Below are 20389 nucleotides of genomic sequence, written 5' to 3' on the forward strand. Positions count from 1 at the left end.
GTGCAAAAAACTGGAAAGAAAAAAAAAAAAAAAAAAAAAAAAAAAGATGATTATTTGCAGGTGATATTCAGAAAAAGAAATCCAAGGAGATTAAACTTAGAACTATTAGAATAGTTATTAGGTAAGGTGGCCAGATATTAAAAACAAACAAAAAAAACCCCATTGTGATGTTTCCTATATACCAACAATGAGGTTAAAATTGGAGCAAAGATCTCACTCCATTAGAGCCTGCTTGGGATTCTTTCTCTCTGCCTCTCCCATACGCGCTCTCACTCTCAAAATAAATGGATAAGCTTTTTCAAAAAAAGATTAAAAAAATAATAAATGATATAAATGATGGCATGGATTAGGAGAAAAGAGAACTTTTTATGCACTGTCGGTGGGATCATAAATTGCTACAGCCACTATGGAAAACAGTATACAGAATCCTCAAAAAATTAATAGAATTACCATGTGATCCAGCAATTCTACTTCTGGGAATATATCCAAAGGAAATAAAAACTCAAAAAGATAATCTGCAACCCCATGTTAATAGCACCATTATTTATGACAGACAAGACATGGAAACAACCTACGTGTCCATCGACAGATGAATAAAGAAATTACGGTATAGATACACAATGGAATATTTTCCAGCCACTTAAAAAAAATGAGGAAAATCTACCATTTGTGACAACATGGATAGACCCTGAAGGTACTATGCCAAGTGAAATAAGTCAGAAAAAGACGAATACTACATGATCTCATGTAAATGTAGAACCAAAAAACCCACAAAACACAAAAAAAACAAAACCCCACCAAACTCAGAAAAAGATATCAGATTTGTGGTTAGCAGATGTGGGGTGGCGGGTGTGTGTGTGTGTGTGTGTGTGTGTGTGTGTGTGTGTAAATGGTTAGAGGAAGGTGGTCAAAACGTACAAACTTTCAGTTATAAGATACCTAAGTACTAGAGAAGTAACGTACAACATGATGACTACAGTTAACATTGCTGTGTGATATACAGGAAAGTTATTTGAGATCTGAAGAGTTCTCACCACAAGGAGAAAATTGTCTTCTTTTTATTGTATCTATATGAGATAGATATTAACTAATAAACCTATTGTGGCAACCATTTCACATATATGTAAATCAAACCATCATGCTATACACCTTAAACTTACAAGGGAATGTATGTCAATTATTTCTCAATAAAACGGGGGAAAAACAGACATAAATAAATATTGCTGGACAAATCTGTTATCCATGAGAACAAAAAGGAAACTGAATCCTTATTTGATACCATATTCAAAATTAAATTCTAAGATGGTAAAATCATGAAAGGCAAACTTTAAAAACATTTAGAAGAAAACACAGGAAGGATAGATGTCTGAAACAAGGAACTAATAATGCAAATCATTTTTTTTTTTTAAGTAATCTCGACACCCAGCATGGGGCTCAAACTTACTACCCCGAGACCAAGAGCCACAAACTCTACTGACTGAGCCAACCAGACACTCCTAATAAAAGAAATGACAGTAAGTTCAACTCCACTAAGATGAAGAACATTTGTTCATCAAACAATACCATAAAGTCTACATGCAATATGGTGTCCAGGATTAGATCCCAGAAAGGAAAAATAACTGGTAGAAATTTGATGAAATCCAAATAAAGACTAAATGTTTAGTTAATAACAATGCATCTAATGTTAATTTCTTAGTTTTGACAAATGTACCGTGATAATATAACATGGTAATGATAGAAGAAATTAGGTAAAAAGTACTCTTTGCAATTTTCTGTAAATCTAACATTAACCCAAGTTAGGAATAAGAAAAAAGGTACCATAAAGTGAAAAGAAGAGCCACAAAACCAGGAGGATAAATCTGCAACAAGTAACTGACAAAAAAAATTAGTGTACAGAATATATGAAAAATGTCTACAAAGGAGTAAGAAAGGGGCACCTGGGTGGCTCAGTTAAGCGTCTGACTTTGGCTCAGGTCATGATCTCACAGTTTGTAAATTCGAGCCTCATGTCGGGTGCTGACAGCTCAGAGCCTGGAGCCTGCTTCAGATTCTGTGTTTCTCTCTCTCTCTCTCTCTGCCCCCCTCCCCTGCTTGCACTCTGTATCTCTCTCTTAAAAATAAATAAACATTAAAAAAAAAAAAAAAAAAAAAGGCAGTAAGAAAAAAGACAACCTGATAGGGAAATGGGCAATGGACTGAACAAACATTTCATAAGACTAACCATGGGAATCATATATTTATATAAAGATGTTCAATATTATCAGCACCCAGGAAAGCAAATCAAGACCATATCATATACTTACAAGTTTGGCAAAACTATGATGGTGAAGACATGGATCAATGGGAACTCGCACACACCACTGCTGAACATGTAGTGGGTCCCATCAGTTCAGCAATCAATTTGAAACTATCTTGTAAAACTGAACATTTACATATCCCAGCATCCAAAAATTCCACTTGGAGGTACCTTAGAAAACCTCTCACAAATATATACTAGTAAACATGCAGAAGAATGTTTACTGTAATGCTGTTTGTAATGGTAAAAAAACGGAAACTCCAAAGTTCACTTACAGCAGATCAGAGAAAAACTGTGGTATAACACTCACACAACGATACATCCTGTACATAGAAGTGATCAAAATCTTTATTTTAAAAATTTTTTTAAATGTTTATCTATTTTTGAGAGAGAGACAGAGCGTGAGTGGGGGAAGAGCAGAGAGGGAGGGAGACACAGAATCGGAAGCAGGCTCCAGGCTCTGAACTGTCAGCACAGAGCCCGATGTGGGGCTCAAACCCACAAACAGTAAGACCATGACCTGAGCTGAAGATGGACACTCAACCGATTGAGCCACCCAGGCACTCCCAAAATTTTAAAGCAAGAGAGTAGACAACATTCACAACAGTGGTCACTTCTCTTGCAGGGATGGAAGAGGGGAGCAGCTGGGGTCCCAGGATTAGGATGAACACACTGGTACCATCAATGCGGTACTGGTAATGCTACTGGGTTGAGTCACGGGTTCACTCACGGTGATTTCATAATGTTTTAGAACATCATGTTTTATTTTTTATCTGTATCAAATATGACATAATAAAATTATCTCTGGTGGTCTGAGGACTAAAAAAGATGTATAAAATGAACAAACACAGCTAAAATGACCATGCAGAGTGCTCGATGGATTATTAGCACCAAGAAAAAAGGGTGGTTTTACGCCTTCAACAAAAATATATTGAATGCTGAGAGCGAAGCATTGGAATACAGAGATGAGTAAAACAGTTTCTTCCCAAAGAAACATCTGTGGCCTGTTTATGTACTTAACAAAGCACGTGCTTTGCAGACATCATTTGTTAAGTCTTAACAGTTTATCTTGCCAAAATAAACACCCTGGTAACATATCTTAAGAGGAACTTACGGAACAGCATCCTCTGACCTCTAGTATCTCAAAAGGAAGAAGCGGGACATTTTCTAAAAACTATCTTTGCTGTTCTTTAGTACATATATAATGCACGCTATCATATTTTAATTATTCGTATATAGAAAAGTATAAATAAAATGTAAAAGCCTTTCAAGCCTTTTTATTATTGAAAGAGCAATAATCCCTCCTATAAAGCCCTGATATTAGACAAGGCAGAAGATCACAGACTGTTAAGAGCCTCTATTCACTGGATGGTGATTTAAAATAAGAACCCAAAACTTCTAGAGCCTTCTGGTTCCTTTTGGATATCAACACGTAACTCATCAGGCAAAGTGTGAGAAATCTGGTTGATGACAATTGGCAACTAAATCTTTCAGTCTAATCATGGAGAACTGAAACCTGACCAAGTGCTTTTTCATACATAATACCTTGGCCCTGCTCCATGACCACTCTGGCCAACACCCAGCAGCCAAGCCAGAGCACGTGCACAGGGATGACGAAGGAGTCCAAGCTAGACTCTCTGTGCTCATGCCCTAAGTATTGTCAGGCCTGCTGCCAGAAAGGCTTTGGAAAGGGGCTTAGAGCTTATGAGACTACTTGACCCCACTTTACTCCATTTGGGGATGGAGGGTGCAGAAGGTAATCAAACTACGATAACAGCACTTACATTTCAACGCCCATATTTAACTTAGAAGGGTACAGAGGAGTGAATCTGCAGCCCGTCAGCCACAGAAAAACTGCTTTTATGACTGGTAACTATGAATATAAAAAAACAGTGGTTAATTTCATTTACAAAAATGTTACCAAATGAGGCTTTCTAAAAAATATATGTATATGTGAATCTGCTCCCCCTTTAACACTGAATTTCAGAAGTTAAAATCTAACATGATTACTTGATTCCAACTATATGACATTCTGGAAAAGGCAAAACTATGGAGGCAGTAAAAGATCAGTGGTTTCTAGGGGTGGGGGAAGGAGGGATGAATAGGTAGAACACGAAGGATTGTTAGAGCCATGAAACTATTCTCTATGATTCTGTAAGAGTGAATACACGTCATTACACATTTCTCAACATCCACAAAATACATAACACCAAGAGTGAACTCTAAAGTAAATTATGGACTTTGGGGGATAAGGATGTGTCAGTCCTGGTTCCTCAATTGTAACAGATGTTTACCACACTGGTGGGGGAGGTTGACAGGAGGGGAGGTTGTGTGCATTTGTAGGGGTGGAGGAGGGTGAAGGATGGGATATGGGAACTCCGTATTTTCATTCAATTTCACTGAGAATCTAAAACTGTTCTAAAAAATAATGTATGTGTTTATTCCTAAAATGAGATATCATAAAAGCATGTAAGATAACTCTTGTACTGAAAATACATCTCATGCTCGAGTAGTTCTAAATTTTATTGTTACATTGCAAACAACTGCAAATCTACTCCTAGCTACAACAGAATTATGGTTACTGTCAGGTACTCGGTATGATCCATGCCACTATACTAGATCTTTTTTCTCTGAACAACAAATAACCAACATGAGAACTCCACATCTTTTTCATGAAATTGAAAAGTTCTTTCTTTGATCATCAGTATTTTCTTCATATGTAAACATAAATTACATGAGTTAATAAAAAGAGAAGCAAATGATTCAGACATAAAAAATCCAGTAAGATGGGCACAGACAATTCACTCTCACGTAGAAAATTTTATTTCTAAGGAATAATCTTTAAGAGGTTCCTTAACCTGATAAGACTTTGCATTCCGTATTTCCAGCCTGAGGCTGCTGCTACTATAATTTCTCTTTCAAGGACCTGGGACTGAAAACAAATTAAACAATCAGAGATTATAGAGGCCAGGAAAAAAGTGCCAGGAACATTGACCAGGAAGTTCACTAGCAGTGTTCATTTGCAAACATGATAAAAAAAAAATCATTTTGCAGAAATAACTGATGTGACAAAAATGTGTCTTCAATAAAAGAAGGGGGCAAGAAAACTCCAGATAAATGTAAAGGTTAAAAAAAAGGGTTCTATCAATATACTGTTTCTTAATATGGATGGTTGGTATACAGTTGTTCATTTTATTATTCTTTACAACTTTTATACATATATGAATTTTTTTTTTTTTTACTTTATATGAAGTATTTCACAGTAAGTTTAAAACATACAGGCATTGGCACAACCTCCCAGGTTCAGTGACAGGTCAAATAATACATGCACTGCAGAGGGTAAAACATTAAAAAGAAAGGACATACGAAAGATTAAAGACTGAAAGAGCTGTATTAGTTTATGTTGTTACTCATCTGCTGTAAGTAGATTCTTTTCCTGGGGTACTAGTATTTAAGGCAATTATTGAAAAAAAAAACCCACAGAATTGTCACAAATGAAGCTTCATGAATTCTATTAAAAATTAGGAAGTCTTTGAATGTTAACTGCAAAAGGAATTAATTCATTCTTTTTTTTTTTTTCCTAGCCAGTCCTAAAGGCACAGAAATAATTTAACTTCAGAATACCTATGCAGCTGACAGTATTCCTGGCTTCTAAAATCCCTCAAGAGGAATTGATTTAGTGGGCAAGTACTGCAGCTGTTAGAAGAATCCTATAGATAGATCACTTAAAAAAAGTCTGCCCCCACAAAACCACCAAGAGTCCAAGCTGCAGTTTGCAGAAAGAGTTTTTGAACATTAAACTCCTCGATCAATAAACTTTCTTCCTTTTGGAAACGCATATGAATTTCCAAATTTTAATGCTAAACAATGTATATGCATCAAGCACCGTGACTGGTACATGGCAGGTGTTCAATAAGTATGTATGGAATTGAATTAATCCAGCAATAATCCCAGCAGACCGACATCTCAGGGACTCGCCTGGCTTACAAGGGGTAGAAGGGCAATCCCTTTTTTCTACCTCACTCTAGCGTTCAATTTTGAACTCCTGGCACATCAGATCTGTTTATGCTCCTAATGCTGTATTATTGTTTTAAACAATACAAAGGATACTAAATGGAGTAATAGTTATGACAGTAAGTAAGCTTTATTCTCAACCATCTACATAGTCTATCTCAAGTGCAAGAATGCTGTAAAACATAAACACTGGATCTGTGCTAGGATTAGCATAGCAAATTGAGAAAACCAGAGGTGACTCATAGACAAGTCAGGAAACACTGCATTGGTAAAATTAGGATTCAACCAGGATTAAATGCAACAATGAAATTATTTTGTAAAGACTTGTTTTAATAAGAATCTTTATTTAAGATGTAATTGTAGCCAATTTTCTTCCAAATGTCCTAACAGAGGGAAAGCTACTGTTAGTATTAAAAAGAAGTGTACTGTCCTTCAAATGTGCAAGGTTTAATGCACCTCATCTAATTCCCTCTCTTAACCATTTCAAGCAGATGAAATGAATGCGCATAACAGGAGCTGGACAGCTGTCTTGCTCTCAACAGTATCACCAATTTATTCATTTCTTCTTTCCTGGCCATCACGGCCACTGTGTGGGGGGCTGGGATGGCTTTCCAAATGGCCCCATCCTCTTGCGAGGTTAGGGGAGAGGCTGACTATGTCCAAATATTGTACTGGCCTCACCATGCCCTCCTCCCCTCCCCCAAAAAGTGAATAATAGCTTTCTCTCTTATCACGGAAACAGTCCCAAATTTATGCTTCCTGCTTCCAACTTATAATGTGGCTTCCGTGTACTCCTTTTCACTGCATCTCCTCCCCACAAAGTAACTGTCCACTGGGCAGGGAAACTAGACTTTGAATGAAGAATGTTGAATTCTACCACATTACACTCTGTACTGAACTTCCTACAACTTTATCAAGTATTTTTCTCCACTGCTTTGTCCCACACGTCTTGAGATTAGGCTACAGATGTACCGAAAGGTTTTTCTCTGCCAGGTTTACCTACCAACACCTCCTTTACATACCCACCCTCACACACCTGTGCACAGCCAGACACACACACATTTCACATGCACTTCAAGTTTAAGCATCGTGCTTGGAAGCTCTGCTCAATTAACTCAACAAGTTCTGCGGCTCCAGTGATGAACCTACTGGAGGCTGAACTTAAGATTTTCTCTGACAAAAGAAACCAACCGAGTATAAACCGAGTATAGAGTTCAAGTCATAGAGTTCGATTTCACTGAGCTGATTCCAATGGATGTACCAGTAGTATTAACATTTGATGAAACAATAGATATGATATCAACAACTACTGTGTCTATAGTCCTTCTCACCTCTTCGGTACAGCAATAGACAATAATTTGATTTCTGGGGTGCAGTGAAAAAATTCTTGGCCTCAGGAAGCCTCAAGTAACACCAGGAAATTTTAACGGCCAACAGAACAACTTGGCTGAAGACTGGAATTACTCTTTTTGAGCACAGACTTTCGGTTTACTTGCCAGTTGAGGAGCATAAATAACTGTCTTCACCCACAGGCTAAAGCCACCAAGTAAGGACATACTTCATGAAATGCACATTAGTATCAAGAATTTTTCCTCCCACGTCTATATATTTTTTTCTCGCTGCGGCCACATAATCACCACCAGAGACACAAATTTCAAAAAAAGGAGACAATCTATATGTATTCCTAAGTAAGTATAGTTCTGAAAAAATGTTCTCACAATGAGACAAAAGTGTATATGCTGAATCTGTTTTCCTACTAGGGAAAAACCTCCTTCACTATTAGAGAAAAGCAGAACATTTCACAAAATTAAAATTATGAAGAAAAGTAATATTAAAACTATTACAGCCTGCACAAAACAACAAAACTCAAAAAACTTGTCTTACTTGGTAAGACAGTGTTCACAATATAGGTTCTCAATAAATGCTATTATTATGAAGGTTCATTTTTACCATTATTATTCCACATTTTAATGTGCATACCGTACAGGAACTTTCATATTGTTAACCCACCCCATAGAACATTAGAAGAAATAATTATCCTACCTATATCAACATGCTCAAAAAAGGTTAAGCAATTCGCCCGAGATTCTGTAGTTTATAATTACTTGGCTCATGACTATACAGTCTCCTTTCAAAGCTCATGACCTTTCTTTCTGAATCACTCACTCTCAAAGCAGTTCTTTTTGTCTCAGTTTTTCTAGTTTTACTTAAAAGATCATTTACTTATGTATTTTTCCACCTGAGGTCAACGACTATGTATTAGGGACCAGTACTCCAATCACCGGGTACCTAAGGAAACAAAAATGATGTGACCCGCGTCCCAGAACTTCCACTCTGGTTTGGCGAGATTTGTTCGAGTAGTTTGGTATTAGCTGCACATTCCCCAGCCTCCCCTCCCCCAGCACACACAAGATACATGAAAACCGCCCGAGGCTGAGATGACACTTAGGAGGATTTGTTTAGTCTTCAGGCAACTCCTCGTGCAGGGGCCTCCCTTTCGGCCGCCCCCCAGCTTCACCAAACCTCGCCTGCCTGGCTGCTCCGAGCAGTACCAAGCTTCGGACCAATCTTCCCCCTCTGCCTTTTGAAACAGGTAACCAATTCTTTTAACGCCATTTTTAAATGTCACAAGCAGATCAATTAGAAGAAATTAATAAAACAAATGAAAAGAACACTTCTGCAGCACACCTTGTTGCGAAACAAGCACAAATACACCTACTCTGAACGAGTATCTACACTTGCCGCTTTCTAAAATTTCTCGACCAACCTTGACAGAAACATTGTTTTCCAAGCTGTCAGTCTCCTGGTCAAAATAAATGAATTCTAAACTTAAAAGCTGCAAAACAAGGATGATATATATCTTCTAGCAATTCTTCCATAAAATGTTTAGAAACTTCCTTAACCCACAAACAGAAACTAAAATAGAGCTATGTTTCTAAATATGTGATCAACATACTGTTTCATCTATCTGGGGAGAAAGCACAATGAGACCACGTTAAATGAAACCTGAGTTGATTCAGAATTTGTAACAACCTGAAAGGGTTTCGAATAAAGCTGAAATACTTAAAATTGACCTATATTTCCATGCATAGAACATAATTTTTCCTCCTGAGAAATTCAAATCTCACAGACAATGCCTTTAAACTTCTACTCCTCTACTAACTACATTTTTTCAAACACACAAATATCTGCCTGACCTGGTTCCTTTCCACATCAAACCGCTGAAGTGTCCAAGTACATAAATCATTCCCGAGTTCTGTCTTCTGAACACCTCTAAAGGGATATGAAAATGCACGGACATTGCCACACCCCCAACAAAACACAGGATTTTGTGTCTAATACCAATTCTAACAGGTACTGACAAATATTCTTTTTACTCTTACAGTCTTTGAAAGAAATTCACATATTGACTCATAAAAAGAAAAATTTGTTTCAACAATTTAAGAACCACTATGGAGGAAAAAATTATTTCCCATGATTAATGTAGTTATTCACGGTAACTTACAAACACAGCTGTGTCGTCAAGGAGTTTTAGTACATGTTTCCTAAATTAAGTTTTATATCTGGAAAATATACATTTGAAAACTTGTACCAAAAAACAGCTTTTGTACTGTTACTGGTCTTAATTTAATGAAAATTAAGTGCCACCAAGATACACTATTAAACCAAAAAAATTAAAAGAGCACACAGCCTAATCAAAACCAGCGTGGTTACAATCAAGTGAACCAAATTTTATCTACATAATTTCCAGGTAAGTCCAAAATTTTTAAATTCTCAAAACAATATAAAATTATAATCACAACCACACTACAATGTTAGCAGCGCCCTTTAAAGTTTTCACTGTTAAAATGGGGTTTCAACATAATCCTTAATACAAACGTTTCATTCCATTTCCTATATTCAGACACTAAATTATCTCAAAGTTAAAATCTTGACACCAATAAATTTAATCTACAAAAGTGATTTTAATCCACAGAAATTTTTAAAGTAACATTTCTAAACACAGATTGCCAAATAATTTTCACATGTAAACAAAAATGCAATTTTAACAATAGCTAGCATTTGCTTAATTACTTGTCACGAGAAATGTTGCAGAGGCATTGCAAATTTCCTTGTAAAAAACAGACACAATTTATTTTAAAACAGTCACTCACCACTTCTTCCAATGCAGCACTTCGCCCAAAAGAACAAGTGAGGTGTGTGAGACAGTTAACAAAGGACGAGAAAAGTTCATTTGGAATGGCAGTTAAAACATTTCGAGGGAACACAGTTATCAGGTTGCTGATAATGCTGGAGATTCCCACAGCTTCGGAATCTTCTATTTCAATTCTACAAATCAAGTAACGAGTATTATTAAGTGGCAGAAGAAAAGTCCCAAAAACTCATCTCCAAACATGCAAATATTATCACCTATTTGTTTTTCAAGGCATGTCTCTGTGTATTAATTTCAAATTACCCACATAACTACACTTTAAAATATAAACAGGGAAAATCACTAGTTTCTTTTTCTCCTCTACTGTTAAACATAAAGAAAAAACTGAAAGCTCTTTTTTCAGTTATAAAGGGCAAGTATACCTACCCATTGATAGTATTCAGTAATCCCTCAATGAAGTGTGCTAGATAATCAACTTGTGAGCCTTCATCGGGGAAGATGGGTCCATGAAGAGAAGCTAACTGGGCAAGGCACTGAAGAGAATCTTGTGCCATATCTGAATCTTCTCTGATTTTTCGATGTACCTGTTAGAAAGAATTACTAATCCATAAAAATAAATTCTTCTTTTGTAAGGGTCACGTGTCTATCATGCCGAATGAGGTAAGAGAAAAATTCACTGTAGCTAGTTATTTCTAGAAAATTAATTCCTGAACCTAACTAAATTTGAAAATTGCCCCTCAGTCCACTTTACATTACAGGCCATGATTTTTTAAACATATCGAGTAATTTTTAACTGAGGGCTACCTACATTTTGAAAATTGAACTGTCTCCAGGATGTTATGACAAAGAGAGAAACAGATGCCAGCCAGTCAGACATACTGCCTTCTTCTAAAAACAGCAACGACGACAGTCATCTGTATTATGCTAACTATGCCTAGCTACAGCTTCTTGCTAAAGTTAGCAGACAAGTTCAATCAGGAGTATATAGATGCTGCTTTAGTAGAAGTAAACAGTTGTACACTTAGAAAAGCAATTTACCTTTCCATCACCAGACACTCACTCACTCAACTAGTATATAAGCACACTCTTGCATTAACTCTAACATTGCCACAATTTGTCTGAATCTCATTTTATCCTGTACACACTGCTATGAGTAAGGGCTAAACGTTTTTTTAATTTTACTTAGTCCACTTTAAGCCTCATCTAGATTTTATATCAGTGATGCAACACTGATGTGAAACACCTCGTACACAGTATTCTGTTTGAAGGACATCAATTACTGCTCCCTAATTTTACACTGTTATTAATATTCTCAGATTTTAAAGACGTTTCATTGCTTAAATCTGACACAATTAATCATAATTAAGGAAAATACACTTAGTAAAGAAATTACAGGGGCATCCGGGTGGCTCAGTCGGCCGAGTGGTTGACTCTTGGTCATGATCTCAGTTCCTGAGATCGAGCCCTGCGTCGGGGCTCTATGCTGACAGCAGGGAGCCCGTTTGGGATTCTCTCTCTCTCTCCCTCTCTGCGCCCCTCCCTTGCTCGTGTGTGCTCTCGCTCTCTCTCAAAAATAAATAAACTTGGGAAAAAAAAAAACTTATAGGTATTTTTTATCTTAATCCACCAACCACATTGATGGCAACCATCTTCTATTTTCCACAAGCATTTGACTTCTCCAGCCCTTCTTTTCTTATACAAATTTCTTTGCTTTCTGAATGTCACAAAATTTTAAACACTTGTGCTCTATTTGTTTCAAGTTATGTTCACTTCAACTCTGAAATCATTTATAAATTACTTGCAGTTAGAATATTTCTTATAAATATTCACAGGTACACTTTTGGTACCCAGGTACACAGCAAACAGGTAATAAACCCTTATTCACTGATTGATTTCATTACTCTTTAAACCTTGAACTTCTTAAGGCTCTAAGATATTTAAAATACTAAAGAGTTACAAAGTTCATTGAGACACTTGAAATACACCACCCTCTTTGGTCTCCAACAGGGGCTGGAAAACCACAGCCGATGGCCGAATCTGGCCTCCTGCTCATGTTTGTATGGCCTGTAGAATGGTTTCTACATATTTATATGGTTGGGAAGAACAAAACCAAAGAATAACAAAATCTCAAGACATATGACAATTAAACAAAATCCACATTTTGATGGCTGTTACAAAAGTTTTGCAGGAACACTGCCCCGCTTGTTTGTTTAGGTATCAGCTATGCTGCTTCTGCTCTACAAAGGGCTTCTGTACTACAAAGGCAGAGCTGAACAGCTGCCTCAGAGAACAGGTGACCAGCAAAGCCTAATGTTTACTACCTGGCCTTTACAGAAAAAGTCTGCCAATCCCTGGTCTAGAATAACACAAATGTTTCCCAAAATATGTTCTATTACACTTTAAGTTTTATATAGTAAAAGTATAATGCGCAAATTCATATCATCTACATTGTCCAGTTCATGAACTTTTGAACACAACTCATTTTTAAGTTCCTTATCTGAAAAGTATAACTCAATTTCATCATGCTGTCTAACCTAATCAACATTTAAGCATGTTATCCAGGGGTACATTCAACCAATGGATACAATGCAATCTGGGACAATAGAGGGTTTCTTTTCCACCAATAGAGAGCCAAATGGTTATTCATGACTGGTCCAGAAGTGAGGAATCAAAAGAAATGATGAGTGAAACGGCTAATCTGATGATGTAATACAATCAAATAAAAATAAAGAACTACCACAGAGCCTGCATGTACTGTTCAAACTTAATTTATGTTCTCTGAAATGTGAACCACATAAAACTCATGATACATAATGATTAGTTCTTGCGTAATACAGCAGACTCCTGCCCTTCTTCCAATGTCACCCTTACAAAGGAGTTCTTCCGCAACGGAACCATGTGACACAAATTAAAAACTGAATTCATCACCTGAGTAGGGAAAGCAGAGGGCTAAGGAAACGCAAAGTCTAACAGAACACCCACAGAGGTGAATGGTGAAGCAAGACAAGAATAAACAGAAGCAAGTCAGTAAGACGATAAATTCTACTGGAACATGCTGAATCTGAGATGTTTGTAGGCCTTCCAAATTAAAACATCCAGTAAGCACTCGGATTATAAGGCTCTGGAACTTTGGAGCAGCCTGTGCTGAATATAGATTTAGGAGTCATCGGTGCAGAAGTGGCACTTGAAGTCCTACGTGTGGAAGAGATAGTCCGAGGAGAGTGTATACAGTCGGCAGGGTTGAGAACTGAGACAGAACACTAGCAGTTTGGCAATGAGCAGAGAAAAACAGAGAGCATAAATGAGGTCAAGAAGGATCAGCCAAGAAGGTAGGAGGAAAAACTAACCAGAGTGGTTTTTCCAATACCTCGTGGAAGAAAGAAAAACTGAGACATCTGTAAACTTCTGAGGGGCAGAATGTCACCTCGAGTGTTCCTCGATTCAGATGTGACCAACATATTTAAAGTTTTCATTCCGTTCAATAGTGTATTTATGTCTATATACTCAAATCTAGAGAAACGAGGATAACCAACGGAACACTGCTTTCTATTCGGTAACGAACTCACGATTGAAAATAAGTTTAACAAAACCCGAACGAAATAAAAAGATTAGCCTCACTGTCATCTCTGTAACAATTTACAAACTAAAGTTGCTTCTCAATTCCTCAAACGAAAGTACCAGGCCCCAGACACAAAACTGCTAAAATACAATGCAAAAAGGGTTAACTTTCAGGCTGAGAAGCCATCTGCGTGTGGTGGTTCACAGCTGACAGCAACAGCTGTCTGCTTTGTCTAGACAGCTGCTCGGATTCGGGGTAGCTGTTTCCAGTACCGCCAGCAAGTTTTGCACCTTTTCAGAAACTGCTGGAATGGGCTCTTCTTTCAGTCAAACGAACAACACAAAGAAGTGAACTCGGATACGTATCGAAACAATTTCTGTCAGATACGGCAGGCGCTAGAACCTGTTAATTTAGTTACAACTGCCTCTTTGATACTGATATGCTTTCGGTCACCATTGCTCCGATTTACAGAATATACTGCAAGGTAATGAAGTCCCAGCATTTCTATAGAAAACATTTTTATGTATACAACCATGGACGAACAACCTTATTCTAGGTATTTTAAAATACGTACCATAGAACTACAATATTTTAAATGGTTCAATCGAGAAGGGAAGGCAGTTGTAAGGACAGTAAATAATATTTTTCAAACGAATAAAAAGGTGAGAAACTAAAATGGTTGGGATTAAAACAGCTTCCATTTTTTTCTTCTTAACTGGTCTTTATTGGACTTTTGCCCCAGTCATTACATCTAACTTGTGTGCTTAGGCTATTAACAGGAAATCAACATCCCTCTCCCCTCCACACATACATTTCTTTCACCAGCCTTTGACTATTACAGTGGGGACCCTCATGAACAAACATGGGAACGTACAGCCTTCTTTTTTAAAATTTTTTGATAGAGACAGAGCGTGAGTAGGGGAAGGGCAGAGGAAGGGGGAGACACAGAATCCGAAGCAGGCTCCAGGCTCTAAGCTGTCAGCACAGAGCCCGACGCGGGGCTCGAACTCAGGAACCGCGAGATCGTGACCTGAGCCCAAGTCGGCCGCTTAAGACTGAGCCACCCAGGTGCCCCGAGCCTACTTCTTTCTAGCAAATAATAAACAAGACCATGTGAAGTTATAATCGAAATAAATTGCTATTCAAAAACACTACCTTGACCCACGACTGATAAATGAGCACATAAAGTACACTCTACTCTGTTACGGCAGTTCTTCGAGTGTCGTCCAGGGATCCTGACACATTGCTAAGACCACGTCAGGTTGTGTGTAAGGGCAAAACTGTTTCCACACTGGTACTAACACACTGTCACACATGTATACAGTGGAGTTTCCTCCAGGTTACTTGACCTGTAATATTACAACCAGCTGGACGTAGAAGCAGATCTGAGAACCAGTCTTCAGTTAAGCATGACAATAGAGTTTTACAAAAATATAAAACAATGCCACTCTTCAGTAAACTTTCCTTTTTCCAAAAATACAGCTATCTGTTCATTAAAATGTTATTTACGTTAATATGTAATGGTTTGGGTAATCTTCCCACCTGAACCTTCCCGCCTGAACCCACAATCCTGAGATCAAGAATCACATGCTCCACTGACTGAGCAAGCCACATGCCCCTCCCATTGCTACTTTTACATGAATCAACAAATCATTTTTTAAACTTTTTCGTTTGAAATTTTAATGTGGTAAATATTAGTAGTTATATCCCCATAAACAAAAGCTCTTCGGGGTCTTCAATAATTTTTAAGAATGTAAAGGTCTTCTGAGATCAAAAAGTCTGAGAATATCAGCTCCAAGATATTCATACTTCTATAACACTTTTATAAATTACCAAGAACATTTCTCTGTAATTTCTATTTAAGCAGATGTATCGATTAGGAGAGAAGGGTTTAAAGGAGAAAAGCAACCTGTCCTGTTTTACTTAGGACAAACACAGAAGCATGTACTCTTTTCAGTGGCACTCTTCCTTGGCCTTCACCACCAGAAATGAAAAGCAAGACTTACTGTGAAAAACAGCTCCATAACTCTGCTATCCAGAAGAGTCTCCCGCCAGGACTCTGTTGGCTTTAACAGCACATTTTGTGAAGATTCAAACATAGCTATATAATGTCTGCCCAGTTATCTGGTGTCAAGGTCAACAACAATAACATTCTTACTTTGTCTAAAGTATAAGTATATCCTAAATATAACAGGAGCCATCCAGAAAGAATGTAATGGAAACAGTTTAAGCCTCTTCACACATGCTACATAATTCATGCATGAAGCTTAGGAATAAAAGGCATTAAGTGCTTAAAAAAAAAAAAAAAAAAAAAGAAAGAACTCTACAGAAATATAAGGTAACAGTTTCATCAGAACTACATGTCATGCTGCAGGGATATAAAAACTTCGATGATCAGAGATGCTAATGGTGGCAACAGAAGGAAAAACATGCATGTAAAACAGATGTCAAAATACAAGCAAAAAAGGAAAATCAATTTCTGCATATTTATCCCACCATTTCCCCCCAATATCTTAAAACAGCTCAAACCACATATACAAGATGAGTCTCACAACAGACTACCTGGAAAAACAGCATTTCCACAAGAAATATATTACTTGGGAAACAAAAAAAGAACAAGAATATATAGCATACTGAAGCAGAAAAACTCCCACATATTAGGTTATGCAAACACCACTTCCAGACAAATACCTAGTTTACAGACAACTCTACAGGTGCTCATTTACAATTCCCATGGACTAAAAAGCCACTTTGCTGGTGCTCAAGTGTTTCAACATCAAACGTACCCCGAATAGAATAGCATCTTCACCATATAGAAGTTAACCAGTAACCATCACATATTTCTAAGTGTGCACGAACATAATTCACTCAATGACACTGATGTAGAAACTGAGGTTTTAAGGAAAGGGAGAGCTGTCTGGGCATAAACACAGTAGTTATGCCACTGCACTGGTAACAAATGTCCAGCTAAGTACATCAACTAAGGCAACATTTGCATCACTCAATGAGAAATTTCACCAACAGTTATCCAAAACTGCAGCTTCCAAAAATCAGACACAAGTTCAAATGCTGTATTTTCATTAAAGCCCAAATCATTAACAGAGAATATTAAAAGACCGTGATAATGCTGTGGAAACTATTTTATAAAAGATTATTACTTAACTCTCTTTTGAAATATCTAATATTTTGTCTCTGTAGAGCAAGGGGGAAACGGCGAATTGTTTCAGAAGTCTGCTTGCTTGTTTCTGAAAAAATATTTCTGCTCCAAAAACGTTCTGCAACTCCATCTGACTGATGAATAAAAGTGAAACTCAAGTCAGAGTCACTTAAATTTCATTTTCTCTTCCTTCATCTGCCACCTTGTGGAGGTGCAGGGAACGGGTTGGAAGCCACAAGAAGAACTATTAGAACTGGGAATGGAGTAAGCCTGGGTTTTGAAAAGACGGAAAAAAAAAAATCAGCCCACAAATGCTAAGCTTTAGTGTGTCAATAGTTATTAAAATGATTTCACTTTCTCACCAGGCACCTATTTTGGTCTCACGTTATTCACAGTGTGTTGTGCACTCAGAATATGCGGGCTGAATACTACGTATTTTATTTAACATGTCTAAAAACAAAGGCTTGATTATCTTTTAGAGAAACAAAATGAAATATTCGTGGATGAAACCACATAATGTCTAGGATTTGCTTCACAATTATCTAAGGACGGAAGAGTACAGATGAAACAAGAATTTAAAGCTGTTGAAGCTGGATATTTATTTTTGTACATCTTTGAAATTTTCCACAATAAAAGGCTGGAGCATAAAAAAAGGAGGAGGCTTGAGCATAGGAAATAAAGTACCTGAGTAAGGCAATAAATTCTTTGCGCTTCATAAAACCGATTTCACGTCATCTTTTCCAGTTTTATTCCCCTTAAATTTCAATGTCCCGTTTTATTAATAAAAAGGTAATGATTTTGATATATACTGTTCATTAATGGAAAATATTTATTACTTATGCTAAGTACTATGTTGAGCAGAGATGCATAAAGAAAATCGTGACAATCCAGTTCCAATTTTTTAGGAGTTTGCAATCTTACATTAAAATGGTAACAAATTGTTATTTTGTTGAATATCCAGATCTAACAAACTAAATACACGTGTATAATTTTACTAAATATTTTCACCGAGAAAAATAACAATTTATTAATACTTTATATGCTTACATAAGGTATAGATTTCTTTTTAAGTTAGGGGGATATGAGACACATTCACATAACCATAGTAAAGTGGTTAGTCTCAAAGGAGACCATTTGCCCATTTTCTTGTCAATACAGCCACCCAGGCAGCCAGCAAACGCAAGCTGCTCTAAGAAAGGCAAATACTTCAGGTGCTGGTCAACTGCCAGAGAAAGTTAAAATCTATAACCCCGAAGAACGCTACACAGACAGTTTAAGCACAGAGGGAGAATACTGGCAGAAGTAAAGGGAGCAATACCTACGGAGTTTGCTAGTCTTGGAAATAAGGCAAATCTCATTCCAAGAGGGTAAAGAATCTCCCATATCCTAACTAGGCCAGTTCTAGTCGACAAGGGGTTGGCCACTGTTCTTCAGTGAGTGGAAGGTGAAAACTTCAAAGATTAGTAAGTATTGCAAAAGGAAACAAAACCTAAACCAAGATACTTGTTTAATTCTCTTTTCTACCCTTGATTTAGAAAATGTATATGCTCCATAAATTCTTTTGGATATCAAAGATTTATATTAAGAGAAAATGGAAAGACATACATTCAAGGGAGGGCTTTCTCCAGGTATGAAATGGACATAATTGCAATTGCTCACCTAAACATAGGGTTCGAAATAATCTTCAAATATTTAATTTTTTAAAAATCCTGGTTTCAGCTTCCCTGATCTTGGTCTGTTTTAAGCATACTTTTCCTGGTGCCTCGTATGTATGGCCAAATTTGCTCTAAAAGCTGACAATCAGCGTATTTTTTAAATGATGTTAATTCCTTACATTTTGCTAACAGCACATGGAGATCTGTGAGGTTAATATCTGACACCTGTCAGGAAATACCTTTCCCCCCAGTTATTTTAAATTTCATTTGAGTTTTGTTTTCCAACTCCAAACCTAGAAGGGACTTTTATCTCTGGCATGATATTTGCCTTCTACTAGAAAGCTCATTTATAACACACTTTGCTAAGAGGTTACCCTAACTGTTCTTTGAAGAATTCCTCTACAACACTGCAAACTTAACTACCTTCTCTTTTAAGTCAGCCCAGCACAGCCACTAACACCATTTCATCATAATAAAAGTGCACATATACTCCCCTTGGTACAGTAAGATACAACCACATGTATCCATGTGACCATTCCCAAAAGCATTTTAATAAAAACTTGAAAACAAAACAAAACAAAAACAAAGCAAAAACAAAGCAGTGTCATAATAATGGATGGAGCAAATTTTTAAGAACAGAGCTATTCAGACAAGAAAGACATGTTTTAGGTGGCAGACTGTGCTGTGAGCTGCTGAAGTGCTTGCCTTTGAATGAGAGGCTCTGAGGGTCCTTCCGAGTACTTGAAATACTGTTACTATGGATGTACAAGTATTACTTTGCAATTAAAAAAAAAAAGTGAGAAGCACATCACAGTGTGAAAAGAACAGTCATATACAGATCTGGACCACATCTGTACACTCAAAATGTAAAAAATTCAGGTATTTCAATTTTTAATTTGTTACTGCCAATTCACTATTTCTCTGTGTGTGTATGTATATGTATATATATATACATATATATATATATATGTATATATATATACATACATGACACCCCAAAACATCACTTCTCCAGATAATTCATAGTGTAGCTTACTTTAAAAACAAAACAAAGACTACCTCTAAAATTCAGAGATCTATCTAGCATTTCTATTCTTAAGACAACAATTTAAAATGATGTCAAGTTTAAGTAAAGCAAAAGTTTCTTTCAAAAACAAGTTTCCTTTTCAAAAGTTTCGATTTATACCACTACATTAACGTGTCATAATATCTAAATATTATACTGCTTTATCTTTTTTATCCAAATGTGTCACTAATGAAAGAAAAGTCTGACAATGAAATGATTATTTACTAATTAATCATTCATCATACATTTTATACGCCTGTCAGATTTTACAAGACGTATAAGTCACAACAGATTGATACTGGTTAAACAGCTATCATTTACCAAAATCTGCATCAGATTCTAAATCGAGAATCTTCTTGGGCTATGGCTTTAAACATTTATCTACAATAAATACTGAACTCAAGTAATTTATATTTAAAAAAATTTTTTTTTTCAACGTTTATTTTTATTTTTATTTTTGAGACAGAGAGAGAGCATGAATGGGGGAGG

General features: G+C 36.8%; 1 protein-coding gene and 1 long non-coding RNA gene across 5 annotated transcripts in view; one reads left to right on the forward strand and one right to left on the reverse strand.

Moving 5' to 3' along the window:
- The window catches only part of LOC115508695, a 39488-nt gene extending 33390 nt beyond the window's left edge, over nt 1-6098 (forward strand). The window contains exon 3 of the long non-coding RNA XR_003967082.1: nt 5881-6098. This is a non-coding gene — a long non-coding RNA (uncharacterized LOC115508695). The remainder of the gene's footprint in view (nt 1-5880) is intronic.
- The window catches only part of XPO4 (exportin 4), a 113857-nt gene that overhangs the window by 25020 nt on the left and 68448 nt on the right, over nt 1-20389 (reverse strand). For all 4 annotated transcript variants that reach the window (XM_030307578.1, XM_030307554.1, XM_032591784.1 and 1 more), the window contains 3 exons: nt 16029-16141; nt 10890-11047; nt 10465-10639 (listed from right to left, as the gene is read on the reverse strand). In XM_030307578.1, the coding sequence (XP_030163438.1) occupies nt 10465-10639; nt 10890-11047; nt 16029-16141 (446 nt within the window). The remainder of the gene's footprint in view (nt 1-10464; nt 10640-10889; nt 11048-16028; nt 16142-20389) is intronic.

The sequence above is a fragment of the Lynx canadensis genome, chromosome A1 (assembly GCF_007474595.2).
Source record: "Lynx canadensis isolate LIC74 chromosome A1, mLynCan4.pri.v2, whole genome shotgun sequence".
Taxonomy (NCBI): Eukaryota; Metazoa; Chordata; class Mammalia; order Carnivora; family Felidae; genus Lynx; species Lynx canadensis.